Source organism: Sus scrofa, chromosome 4 (assembly GCF_000003025.6).
Source record: "Sus scrofa isolate TJ Tabasco breed Duroc chromosome 4, Sscrofa11.1, whole genome shotgun sequence".
Lineage (NCBI taxonomy): Eukaryota > Metazoa > Chordata > Mammalia > Artiodactyla > Suidae > Sus > Sus scrofa.
Window position 1 is genome coordinate 9,848,757 of NC_010446.5, and position 13,353 is coordinate 9,862,109.

A 13,353-nucleotide genomic window follows, 5' to 3' on the forward strand; every position below is an offset into this window, starting at 1 on the left:
TAAGAGGAACCTTATGAGGGTGGGGCCATCAGGCTGCCTTGAACCCGCACGACTGTGAGACCCACAGGGCAGGGACCACATAAGCCTCGATCACCACTCATCGGGGGCCCAGTGTCCCCACTCTGCGGTCCTGCTCATTAAAGGTTTGTGGAGGAGCTGGAGTGGTGAGTTCCTTTGCTGAAGCATCTGGGTGGGGAGAGGAGGCCCTGCTTAGGGTGCTGCAAAGGTGCCAGAACAAGCCTCCCAAGGTGAAAAACCCAGAGAACAAAGGTCACAAACTGACCGACTCTGAGACACTCTGGCCAGTGAGCTGGGGGCTGAGACAGTGTTTGGTCGGTTGGTTTGCTTATTGGTTTTAAGGTGTGGATCTGATGCCTTTAGGCTGGAATGGGCTCTCCAATTTATCCATCCATAGCCTGACACTTATGTTACCTTCTGGTCCCCTAAAGACATTTGGGGTGCGACCCTTGCCTTAGGGTAGAACTGGGGAGATCCACAGGGCCCATTTTCCATCTGAGCCTCTGCAGAAGGACCGGTGGGAGGGAAGCCAACAGAGGCGAGTTATCCGCTGCCTGAATAATCAGCTCTTGATGAACTCAGGCCCTTGAGAGTCTCCTGGATGCAGATCAAGACGCCAAACACCCTCAGCAGATGGAGTTCGCCGGGCCTGGGTTCAGGCCTGTTTCCTTAAGGCTCCCTGAGGTCAGGGGCTTTGCTGCAAGGGCTTCTTGACAAAGCCAGGAAATCAGAGAGAATGTTGCTACGCATCAGCCACGACCACCAGAAGGAGCGGAGGAAACTCGGGAGCCCTGCGAGGGAAGAGCCAGAAGGCAGTGAAAGGAAAGCTGCTCTTCAATCAAGACACCAAAACAAGGAGGCACTTGGAGCCCATGGGACGAGCAAGAACGTCCTGGCTTCATCCTGAAAGGAAACCAAGCAGAGATGCATCTGCTATTCAGGCCAAACCCCCACTTAGCAAACTAAGGTTCAGCCTGAATCACGGGAATGACACATTCTCAGCAGAAGGTCTTGTCACGCGTATCTGAGATTTTATAAATAGGTAAATAATTCACACACGGCTAGGCTTCAACAAAGGACGTCTTCACATTGCCCGAAGAATTTTAAAAGTACGATGCAGCACCATTTTTTGTTTGTTTGTTTGTTTTCAGGCCACACCTGCAGCATATGGAAGTTCCCAGACTAGGGGTCGAATCGGAGCTGCAGCTGCCGGCCTACACCACAGCCACAGCAATGCCGGATCCTTAACTCCTTAACTAAGCAAGGCTAGGGATCAAACCCACATCCTCATGGATATTAGTCAGATTCTTAACCCACTGAGCCACAGTAGGATCTCTGATGCAATACCGTTTACTGAACACCTACTGTGTGCGGGGGACTGAGACAGGCAGTTGATGAAAGTGACCTTTCATTCTAGTCACCACCTTACGAGGGGCGTTCAGTCACCCCCACGCTAGAGCCTGAGAAAATGGCACTCAGAGGGTCCCGACATGCCTCTAAGCAAAGCTACGACTCAAATCCAGTCCCTCCGATTCCTTCCGTCTATACCGTGTTCCCCACTACCGGGCAGCTTCCTGTGCTGCCCCTGGGAGTTTGTCAAGACGGAGTGCGTGCGTGCGTGTGTGTGTGTGTGTGTGCGTGTGTGTGTGTGTGTGTGTGTGTGTGTGGTGGTGATGGGAGGAGTCTGTATGGGAAGGCTTCTACTGTGTAGGTGTTTGGAAGGGTTGGGGTGTGTGTGTGTGTGTGTGTGTGTGTGTGTAAATATGAATGGATGTGTGGAAGAATGTGGTGTTTGTGTGTGTCTGCATTTACGTGTGTGTGTGTAGGAGACACAGACAATCAGAGGAGGGGAACATGTGAAGAACTGACAGGCAGAAGCAGGACCGCACTGGCCTTAAGAACTCACAATTTCATGCTCTATTTCCATAAGAGGCATTCGTAGCTTCTGCTCTTGCTGCAAATCTGAATTGCTGCCACTACAAACCTCTGAATATCTGACTGGGGGACACTTGTGAATTTGGGACGTAGCTTTCCTGGGACAATAGCAGGGCTCAAGGATGCAGGCAGCAGGGAGGCAAGGATGATTCTCCCCCATTTCATGGATGAAGCACCTGAGGCTCAGAGAAATAAAGGAACTTGCCCAAGGGCAGAAAGCTAGTCCGTGGTGAGCTGGGACTCAAGCCCAGGTCTGTGCAACTTCAAAGCCAAATGCTGGGTCCTTTCTCCTCCACCTTGCTGTTAGGGCGGGAGGGGGTAAAGGAGGAGCAGTGACAAGGCACGACTCAGACCATCCTAACACAGGGTGGCGGACAGGGCCTTGCCTTCTGGAACATCCTGTCCAAGTCTGTTCCGGCTGTGTCACCCTCACGGAGCTTCTGGCAGCTTCTGCTGTTCCGCTGGACGTTTGACTTAGAATAGCACCCCCCCCACCACCCCGGGCAGGGACTTTCTGGCTGATAAGCCCAGCTGGGCTGGGTCATCCCAGGAAACCCGCTCACTCCTGGCTTTATTAGACCCGCTGAAAGGACGCAGACAAGGGCAGCTGTCTCAGGAGCTGAACTGTCCACGCAGCACAAATTCCACCTCTGCCACTAACTAGCTGTGTGACCTAGGGCAGCTTACCCGACCTCTCTGAGTCCATTTGCTCGTCCAGCTGATGAGGAAATAATACCACCCTGGCTGAGCTGAGGTGAGAATTAAGTTGGGTAAGAAACACATGAAGTGCCCAGGGCAGCCTGCTATCAGGCGGGCTCAGCATAGACAAGTCATATGCTGCTCTTGAAACTCTGATGCCTGGATTCAGCCCTGGCTCTGCCTCTCATTGCTCTGTGACCATGGAAAAGTAATGAACCTCTCTGGGCCTCATCTCTAAACAGTACTTCCCAACTCTGTGTTACAACATTTGCATGCGGCGTGATGTATAACGGGCTTAAGTGCTGTTCTGGACACTGTGTGAGCACGCCTTTGTTGCTGCTACTATTTCTGACAAATATGAGCCATCGTGGCTCTTTCTCCTCCTCCCCACTCACAGCCTCACCTCCTGCCCATTCATTCAGTCATGCCTCCAGCAAGGATTTCTCGACAACCTCCCATGTGCCCCGTGTTATTCTAAATCCTGGGGTTCAAACAGCAAACAAAGAAGACAGCGTCCTTTTGGATATGCGGACCACGTTTTCCTGGGAACACAGCCATCAAAACAAAGAAATATATAACATAGAGCCTGGGAGTGATAAGTTCCATGAGGGGAGAAGAAGCTGAATGAGGGGCTAGCAGGCGTGAAAGGGGACCATGGACACTGAAGGGTCCTGGAAGGCCTCCAAGGACTTGACTTTGAGCAGAGACCCGAGGATACTAATAAGGCCAACAGGTCCAGACAGTGTTCCTCCCGGGTGGAGAGGTGGCTGGACTTAGTAAAAGAAACACAGGACTTGGAATCAGACGGGCCTGGGCCGGAGAAGGCCTGAACGCTGGTTCCCTGGGCAGAGGGGAGACCAAAGTCTCCCTCCTGGCTTCCAGTCAGGAGCGGAGGGTAGCCTGTGCCTCAACTCAAAGTCATCTGCAAAACCCAGGTCTGTACATGCGGCCAGAGGAGGATGACAATAAGCCAACAACAGGCTTTCTATACTCATTAGTCCCTCCGCGGTTGATGTGTTTTTGTCTTCTTTGAACCCAGAATAGAAAGAAACAGATGGCACACGCAGAGCGGCTGATGGGAGGGAGTCGAGTCACGGGGACGTCTCTAAAGGTGGGCAGGTGGCTGGAGCTCTTCTCTGCGCTCCTCCAACTCCCCCTCCCCCTTCCCCAGGCTCAGCTGGAGGTGGGAGGTCTGACCCATACGGGCCAGGTCCCTTGACCTCACAAGCCCTCTGACACCCGGCTGGGGGCCACCAATGAGGGGGACGCCAGATAGGAGCCGGGGGTGGGGGGGCGATGGAGGATGAGGTCAGGGTATTTATTCCTTTGGTTCTGTCCCGGGATCACCTGAGGCTGGCTACCACGTCTCTGCGCAGAAACTGACAGCCAGACCACCACTAGCCCCGTGTTCCTGAAGGATTTCTTAGGGGTCATCTACACTCTGCGCTCCTCGTCTAATTAAGCCCTTTGTAAATGACAGCCCTTGAATTATCTTAATTTGAATATGTCTCCCTCTTTTCTGCTGGGTCCCTGATATAATAGGTAATTGAGTCAACAGATTTTTTTCTTTCAAATCACAGCCATTGGAGGATGCGGTTCTACAGGTTGGCTGATGCAGGTTCTCTGACCCATAAAGCCGACAGTCAGGCTCCTCCTGTGATTCAAGGCCAAGGTGAACGGCCCAGCCTTAGAAAGCCAGGGACCACTGCTCTGCTCCTTGGCTGCAATCCGTGCCCCCTCCCAACCCAGCCCAATCCAGCTAGTCACCAGGCATCTCTTTTGAACAAGGACCAGAGAAAGCATCTTTTCAGATTCATCCACACTTAAAGCTCAAGTTGACTGACCATGAATCTGAATCGGGGACACCATCTTTCTCAGACCAAGGGCAGGAGAGGCAGAGAAGGCGAGCCAAGCGTGCTGAGGGGGACGCCCCTGAGCGTCTTTAACTCTGGCTCTTCTGCTACCAGCTGCTTGATCCCAGCACCTTCACTCCCTCGGTCTCATTTTCCTTCTCTGTAAAGTGGCTGAAGTGCTCACGCCCACATCACAGGATTATTGCAAGGATTAAATCACTGATTGCGTATGAAAACACTCTCTAAGCTTTAATGTTTCCTACACAAGCGAGGGAGTCATTAACTCAACATTTTTGAGTACCTCGCACCAGACCCTATTATTGCAGGCATCCCAAATCTACAAATTGGAGGGTTTGAATGCACAGAGATAAGTGGCGTGGCGTCTCGGGTAAAGGAAGAGATGGTTATTAAGGCAGTAGTGCCAGCAGCAAGGGCTCTGGCATGGAGTTACCCAGATGCCGCCCCAGCCCGAATCAGCCCCCTGCCCCATCATCGAGTCCGGGAAGGTCTGTGGATGACCTGGTCCCTAGGTGGATAGTGAAGGCGGAAAACAAGAGTTAGCCTGGTCAGGGAGGCTGACGGCAGGGGAAAAGGACATGTCCCGAGAGACAGTAGAAATGAAAGCATTGAAGTGGGAAACAGGAGAGCGTGTGTCTCTTCGTTTAGCTTCTTCCAGAAGCATCCCTTGAGACAAGGATTCAAGTGCAAGTAATCTGCCTGGAGATGGTCCCAGGGAACCCCCCCCCCCCGGCCGCCCCCCAGGAGGATGAGGAGGAAGGTAACTCATTCCCAAGGCATCATCAGACTAGTCACCTCTGGGGGCCACTGGCGCCGAATCGCACCGGGGAATTCAGGGAAATGGTATAGGAAGCATACCTCAAAGTCATCTGGCCCAAGAGGTGACGTTCCCAGGTCTCTGCGCCCACTCCCCTCAGTCCCAGGTTGAGGGCAGCTCCAGAGGGCCCACTAATCTCCTGGCGATTTCAGCCCGCAGATCACTTGGGCAGAGTGCCCTCTAGTGGCCAGAGAAAAACTCCATGCCAAGAATCCCAAGGGCTGGCTGGTGGCTGAGGCTTGGCAGAGAGCATGCAGGCTGGGCACCCACAGCGTCTGCTCCAGTTGGTAACAGAAGCACAAAGGTGCTGGTGTTTCTAGGACACAAGATCCAACACGGGGAATTGCGAGTAATGAAGCCAAAGAGATAGGCGGAGGCGAGGGCAGGAATATGTGAATGTGTGTTGTGCTCACGTTTCAGCTTTGTCCTGGGGGAGCGGGAGGGCTTTGAACATGGGAGATGCATGGCCAATATTGTATCTTGAAATATCACTCTGGCTGCCATATGGAGCATGGCTTTGGGTGGGACAAGACTGGAGTCAGGAAACCCAGGAGGATGCCTTCATATTAGTGCTCAAGGAGGAACACAGGAAGGGCCTGATAAAAAGTAGTGGTAGGAGGGTTAGGGAGAAAATCTAGGAGACAAAAAAATCCTGGCAATGTACTCAATCTGGATATGATGGGGAAGAAAGAGTCAAGGATGATTCCAAGGGTCTCTAACTCTGTTGACTTGTCAGTGCTGGTGTCACCAGCTACGTCAGGGAATGAACAGACAGGCTTAGGTGGAGAGGAAATGCATTCCGATACCTTCGTGATTCGGGGAATGTAAGCGCAACCCAGGATGAGACACAGAAGCTCAAAGTCCAAGGAGAACTGACTCAGAAATGGGATTTTAGAGACGCACATATGAAGACCGGTGAAAGGCTGAGTGAACGAGACGGCCCGGGTAAGGGGGTCAAAGACAGAACCAGACCAACATTTAAGGGAGTAGATAAGCAAAAAATAAATCCTCCAAGGGGCAAGCGTAAGGAAAACAGATGTGTACCCCTAAAGCATGGGAGTCAGGGGACTTACGACTGTGGGCATGATCACCCACCAATCATGTCTAGGAAGGCAGGACCAGGGATGTGTGCAGTGATTTGCCCATCGCGGCCAGCAGTCTGACCTGCTCCATGCTCATTTCCTTTCAGCCTGAGATGCGCATGGGCTTTGAGAGGGTGGGAACAGACCGGGGAGAAAACCAGTTTAAGACGCTGAAATGCAGATAAGGAGAGATGGGCTGGTAGTCACAGGTGTCTGCAGGACCGAAGGCATCTGGCACTTTTTCTTCTAGGAGATGCTTAGAGGAAGGGGAGGAGAAAGAAAGAAGATGAGCCCTGTCAGAGGATGTCGCTGAAGACATTAGAGGGGGTAGAAAGATCAGGAAGAAGCACCGCTCTTCATCAGGAGAAGGGAAAATGCATTGTCTGGGGCTGAAGCAGCAGAGGTGCCCATAGAATGAACTAGATGGTTGTATGAGGATAACGTGAGAGTAATGTAAGAGACAAGATCACGTGCTGAGTGGAATCGAGTGGACAGGGAAGCTAAGGAGCGTGGGCAGGGTTTGGACTAGCCACCAAGGCGGACAGAAAAGGAAGCTGACAAGGACAACTGATGGGCAGGCAGAACTCTGGCCTGGGCAAGGGCTGGAGACCATGCATTTTCCGTGGTTCCAATCCACACGGTTGTGAGGCTAAGGTGTTGATGAGATCACGTCCGAGCCTGGGGTTCTCTGTCCTGTGGGTGGGTTCCAGTGCATGGCTGCAGGGAGCATTACTGTGGAACCTCACCTCTGATGACTGTTTCTGGCTCCTTCTGTGTGTCTCTCTGTCCAGGAGCTGTATTCTCAATCCTATGATGCCGTTGGGGTGATGTTTGCCTCCATCCCAGGGTTTGCAGACTTTTACTCCCAGACGGAAATGAATAACCAAGGAGTGGAATGCCTGCGCCTGCTCAATGAGATCATCGCCGACTTCGATGAGGTAAACAGAAGCCTCAGAAATTTGCAATCGTGGAGAAGCATCATTGTTGTCATAGCATTGGACTGTTTGTTGGTGGTAAGCAATTTCTGCACTTGCAGAATTCCAGACTGCGTTCCAAACACAAACGTGCATCACCTAATTTAATTACGACATTCATCATGCAAGAGAAACGCAGCTGCTTCTTTCTGGAGGATCAGGATGTGAGGCTCAGAGAGGCTAGGAACTTAACCCAGTGGCACACAAACGGCAAATGGCAAAGCCAGGACTTGACTGGAGGCCAGTGCTACAGCGGCCCTGGCATCACAGAGACTGGCCAGGGCCGGGGATATTTCTTCATCTGCCCAAATTGCCAAAGATAGACCCATCCCTGAGCATCTGGTCAGACATCTCGACAAAATAGAAATATACCCCATATGGTACTGTCTTCTTCCAGGTTCCAGGACTGGAAAAAGCACTTTATTTACGTTAATAGACTTGGCAGGTGTGGGTCATTTTTGCCTCATCCTTTAGCTTCAAGTAGGACACCAGCGTCCGTCCAAATGAGATGGGAGGTTAGGATTTGAGAAGATCTTAGGGAAGAAGCCAGACAGAAGTGTGGCTTCAGCTCAAGTCTAACCTCCTCAGCCTGATCCCCCAGGGAGCTCAGGAGGGTACGTGGTACCACAGAGTGGCCCACATCAGCGAGACAAGGGGGCTGGGCTTCTATACACCTGTATTGGTCCGCCAGTGGCCATGGGCTGTCCCCATGCGGATGTGAAATCCCCCAGCATGGCCAGCAAGGGGATCCCCAGGGCTAATCTCAAAAACTGGGTCCAGCAACACATTGTCAGCAGGCAGCCCTCGTGGCGCTGTGGAGGAAGACCCTGTGAAGGATGCTGGTACCAACAGCATCCACGACATCATCCTAAACAGAGTTCTCTCCCTTAACCCCCGCGTCCCATCTAGGATTCTTTCTTCTTAACAGTTCTCAGATCTGGGGAGTTCCGTCGTGGTGCAGCAGAAATGAATGTAACTAGGAACCATGACGTTGCAGGTTCGATCCCTGGTCTCGCTCAGTGGGTCAAGGATCTGGTGTTGCCGTGAGCTGTGTTGTTGGTCACCAATGTGGCTTAGATCCCACGTTGCTGTGGCTGTGGTGTGGGCTGGTGGCTACAGCTCCGATTAGACCCCTAGCCTGGGAACCTCCATATGCCACAGGTGCAGCCCTACAAATCCAAAATAAAAAAAAAATAAATGGTTCTCAGATCTGCCCTTTTCTCACCATCAAGGCCGCCCTTGTCTCACTTTGGGCCACATTATTTCTCCTCTGGAGAACCACAGCCATCTCCTTACTGTTTGCCTCCTGCATCTGACCATCCACCATCAAAAGCAGGAGCAACCACCAAAAGCAGGAGTATTTCGTCACATCCCTTTGAAACCTGAAACCCACTGGTGGCTCCCCCTTGCTGACTCCTCAGACGGCCACCTGAGGATTTGCACTTACTGTCCCTGTGCCCTCCCTGGCCTTACGTCTCACCACACACCACCTGGCCCACCAGCCAGCACCATCTCACTACTCAGATGCCATTACAAGCCCACCTGGCTAGGTCACATTCTGCGCTTTCTGCTTAGAAGTTATGCTGGCTTCTCCATTCGCCATCCTCCCTCCCTCAACTCCACGGCCAGCAGAAAACCTAACACTCATTTAACAGTCAATTCAAACATCATCCCCACTTGGGAAGCCTCTTCTAATACCCCCTCTACCCACATAAATATTGTCACCCTTTTGTTTTCTCTCTTTAGGGCCACAACGGTGGCATATGGAAGTTCCCAGGCTAGGGGTTAAATCAGAGCTACAGCTGCCGGCTACACCACAGCCACAGCAACACGGAGTCTGAGCCACCTCTGCAAACTACAGCTCAGCTCACAGCAACGCCAGATCCTTAACCCACTGAGTGAGTCAGGGATCAAACCTTTGTCCTCATAGATACTAGTCAGATTGGTTTCCGCAGAGCCATGATGGGCGCTCCAAATGCAAAAAAAAAAAAAAAAAAAAAAAAAAAAAAAAAAATTTTTTTAATAGAGAGAGTGTCTCGATTCTGTCCTGACTGAGCTACAGCAGATACCCTCTAGCAATGATGCTGCTCTGGTTGCTGAGGTCACTGTCACCGGAACCTCAGAGTGGACAGAATTGGCTCCTGGCCCAGAGGAAGGCCCATCAGTGCACGCAGTACGGGCTCCAGGACGGGGCTGGCAACAAGCCAAAGGCAGGGCTCCTCGCCCTCTGCCCCAGCCTCGTCGGAGGCTGAAGGGTCCTCCTGTCACATCTCAGTGCCCCATGTGGCCTAGAGAATTAGTAGAGGGGCCGATTAGGACCCCCATTACGCCTCCGGATGCTGCTAGCTGTATAGCGGATGAATTTGCCGCATGGATATTAAGTGAAATGATGACTCCTCTTGCTGTCTCCTAATCAGCTTCAGAAGAGGCGGCAGCTTTGCCGGGACCTGAAGTTGGCACTCAGCCAAGCAGTTCCAAAGAGAAGAGAGGGAGGGCCCCCCTACCTGCAGGAATCTGGGAAAATGCTGCTCTACAGAGGCAGGGGGAGGGAGGTGGGCAGCTGAAGGCACGCCGGAGTCTCTGAACTAAAACATCAACAGCCAAAGGGCTGCTAAGAGCCCAAACCTACTAGTGGTGTCTGAGGACAAATGTCAGGCAGGAGACTAGGCTGGGGACCTGCAGACTGCTGCAGCCACTTTCAGCCCTGGGTGCAGTTTGCAGGATCTCGGGACAGTGGTTTCGCTTTAGCTCAAGAAACAAAAACAATGAACAAAGGCTGCCTCGACTGCAAATCCAAACTACCTGCACGCACACACATGCACACACACACATGCACACGCACATGCACACATGTGTGTACATACCCCGAAGCAAATCACAAATGCATAGGCCTGTGTTTTCCGTGTTTCCCAGAAGAAGTTCTCTCCAGCTAGAATTTTCCAGATTTTCTTAGCTGCTAAGTTTCGAGAGGATGCCTGTAGCAAGATGTGTATGGGAAACCCACGCCATGCTCTTGGTCTGGTCCGTGAGCCCTGGAGGACACCACAGTCTTAAAGGGAGGCCGAGAGGTGGAGAACCGGAAGTTACGTCTGAATGCCCGCCAACATCAGGAGACAAGAAGCTAGAATTTAGACTTAGGAGCCAGAGAGGTTTCAGTTTTGAACTAATTCCACCACTCAAGGCTGACTTCATGGGTTTGTGACCTGTGCAGAGGAGGTGGTGAGACAGAGTCAGAGCCTGAATATATTTGATGATGAAGCAAAGGACCTCAGCAGATTAGATGTGGGTTATGAGGTTTCTTTTTTTCTTTTTTTTTGTCTTTGTCTTTTCTAGGGCCACTCCCTCGGCATATGGAGGTTCCCAGGCTAGGGGTTGAATCGGAGCTATAGCCACCGGCCTACACCACAGCCACAGCAACGCAGGATCCGAGCCACGTCTGCAACCTACACCACAGCTCACCGCAACACTGGATCCTTAACCCACTGAGCGGGGCCAGGGATCAAACCCGCAACTTCATGGTTCCTAGTCAGATTCGTTAATCACTGAGCCATCATGGGAACTCCGGTTATGAGGTTTCTATCGAGAACAACTAGAAGAATGGAGACGCCATTAATCAAGATGGCTGGTGGGTAGAGACAACCAAAGGCATAGCTTTGGGGATGGCAGGTTGGAGATTCCTCTTAGGGATGTCACTTAGCCATTGTGTCTGAAGGTCAAGGAACGGCACATATATTTGGGGACTTCAGCAAAGAGCTGGTGTTGAAGGCCATAAGACATGCTAAATTCTGATGGAAAAGAGAAGAGGTTCAAGGCCTCTTCTGTGAGGTCAGGAAGATAAGGAGGAACTAGCCAAGGAGACTTACCAAGAGGGGCTGGTGAAGTGGAAATAAAACCTTGAGTGGGCAGAAACCAAGTGGGAGGAGGTTTCAGGTGAACTGGATACAGTCAGCTGGTCAAATGCTACCCATGGGCCAAGCAGGCTGAGGACTGGCCAGTGGACAGGCAATGAATGGGGGGTTAGGTCATAGGTGACCTGGACAAGAGCAGTCTCAGTGGCATGGGGCCCAGGGGGTAGCTGGGCTGCAGTGAGTTTAGAAAAGAATGGGAAAGAGGAAATTGGAGGCCGTGAATAGAGACGAGACCCTTTGAGAATCTGATAGCAACAGGAAGAAGACATGTCGAAAGAACCACGGTTTCCGGAAACGCTTGTGTCAGATGGAAACTGTAACAGCAGACCTCGTCTTAATTCTTTGGCCCTACTGCGCGTCCTCCCCCACCTCCTGCGTCATTCCCGCTCGCCCCTCCATCTGGATGCTTCCCCAAACCTCTTCCATGTCATCACCTCCCGACACACACGCTCATACACCCACCGCTAGAAGATCACTCTTCACTCTTCAGAATTGAAATCGGAAATCACTTACTCAAGGAAGCCTTCCCAGATGCTCCAGACTTTATCAATATCATCCATTCTCCTCACCTCTACTCCCTGTAGGTTTCCAGCATAATACTTTACTGAGCTTGAGCTATAGGGCACATTTTGGTATGATTATTTCACATCTGGCTCTTGGCTCCGTGATGGCTGGGACCTCGTGTGTCTTGTTCTCCAGGCATTGAAGACACTCACTAAACAGCTGCTGAATTAGGAGTTTGGGGTTAACATATGCACCCTACTATGCGTAAAACAGACAACAAGGAGTCCGCACAGTGAGCCCCGAGCCTGCTCGGGGGAGCCCCGGGCTGCTGGGAGCACCAAGGCCAAGACTGACCCTGTTGCCTGGATCTGTTTCAGCTGCTCGGGGAAGACCGGTTTCAAGACATTGAGAAGATCAAGACCATTGGCAGCACCTACATGGCCGTGTCGGGCCTGTCACCGGAGAAGCAGGTAAAGGAATGCTTTGGACTCAACCACGGACCATGGGAGGGGCCGCCCTCTGGTCGTGTTGCTGAACCTGGGGTCATGGGGAGGAACATGGGGGCTGGTAGGGGGAAAATCTGCAGAAGTGGACATTCTGGGTGACAGACACGTGCTCCCGAGGTAAGTAGGGTCTACTGGGTAAAACGATGCTTCTTTATGATTAAGAAACCTCTAGGCTTGGAGTTCCCGTTCCACCTGGTGGGAACGAATCTGACTAGTATCCACAAGGATGCGGGTTCAATCCCGGGCCTCACTCAGTGGGTTAAGGATCTGGAGTTGCCATGAGCTGTGGTGTAGGTCGCAGATGTGGCTTGGATCCCACATTGCTGTGGCTGTGGTGTAGGCCAGCAGTTGTAGCTCCGATTTGACCCCTAACCTGGGAACCTCCATATGCCGCAGGTGCAGCCCCCTAAAAAAATGAAAGAGAGAAAGAAACCTCTAGGCTTGATTCTGACTCTCACTGTTCACCTGATGAACAAAATCAGGACCACGAAGTACCCTGATTATGATTTAGTTAAAGGTGTTACTAAACTTCTGATACCAGCCTGTTTTCTTATTCTCACTTTTATTTTCTCTTTTGAAATGTAATAATAGTAACAGTTGGGCTTTTTGGAGATTTGACTGTGTGCCAGGCACTTGGGTTAAGTGGGAAACCTAATTTATACCTTCTAGGGTTAGTGGATGAACTACCTGAGATAAAGTCATGCTCCCCACACAAAGCTTAGCACCTAGTAGGTCCTCAGTAAGTGCTATTATGGTTGTAAGTTACCAGGGAGGGGACTCCTCATTCCTTCCTTTTGATTTTTTTTTTTTTTTTTTTTTTTTTTTTTTGCTTTTAGAGCTGCACCCGCAGCATATGGAAGTTCCCAGGCTCCTGATTGAATCGGAGCTACAGTTGCCAGCCTACACCACAGCCACAGCCATAACAATGCCGGATCTGAGCTGTGTCTGTGACCTACACCATAGCTCACAGCAACGCCCCATCCCCGACCCATCAAGCAAAGCCAGGGAGTGAACCCGCATCCTCATGGATGCTAGTGGG

General features: G+C 51.6%; 1 protein-coding gene across 3 annotated transcripts in view; it reads left to right on the top strand.

The window, feature by feature from the left end:
- ADCY8 (adenylate cyclase 8) overlaps positions 1-13,353 on the top strand; it is a 221,668-nt gene that overhangs the window by 203,359 nt on the left and 4,956 nt on the right. For all 3 annotated transcript variants that reach the window (XM_021088905.1, XM_021088903.1, XM_021088904.1), the window contains 2 exons: positions 7,214-7,360; positions 12,186-12,278. In XM_021088905.1, the coding sequence (XP_020944564.1) occupies positions 7,214-7,360; positions 12,186-12,278 (240 nt within the window). The remainder of the gene's footprint in view (positions 1-7,213; positions 7,361-12,185; positions 12,279-13,353) is intronic.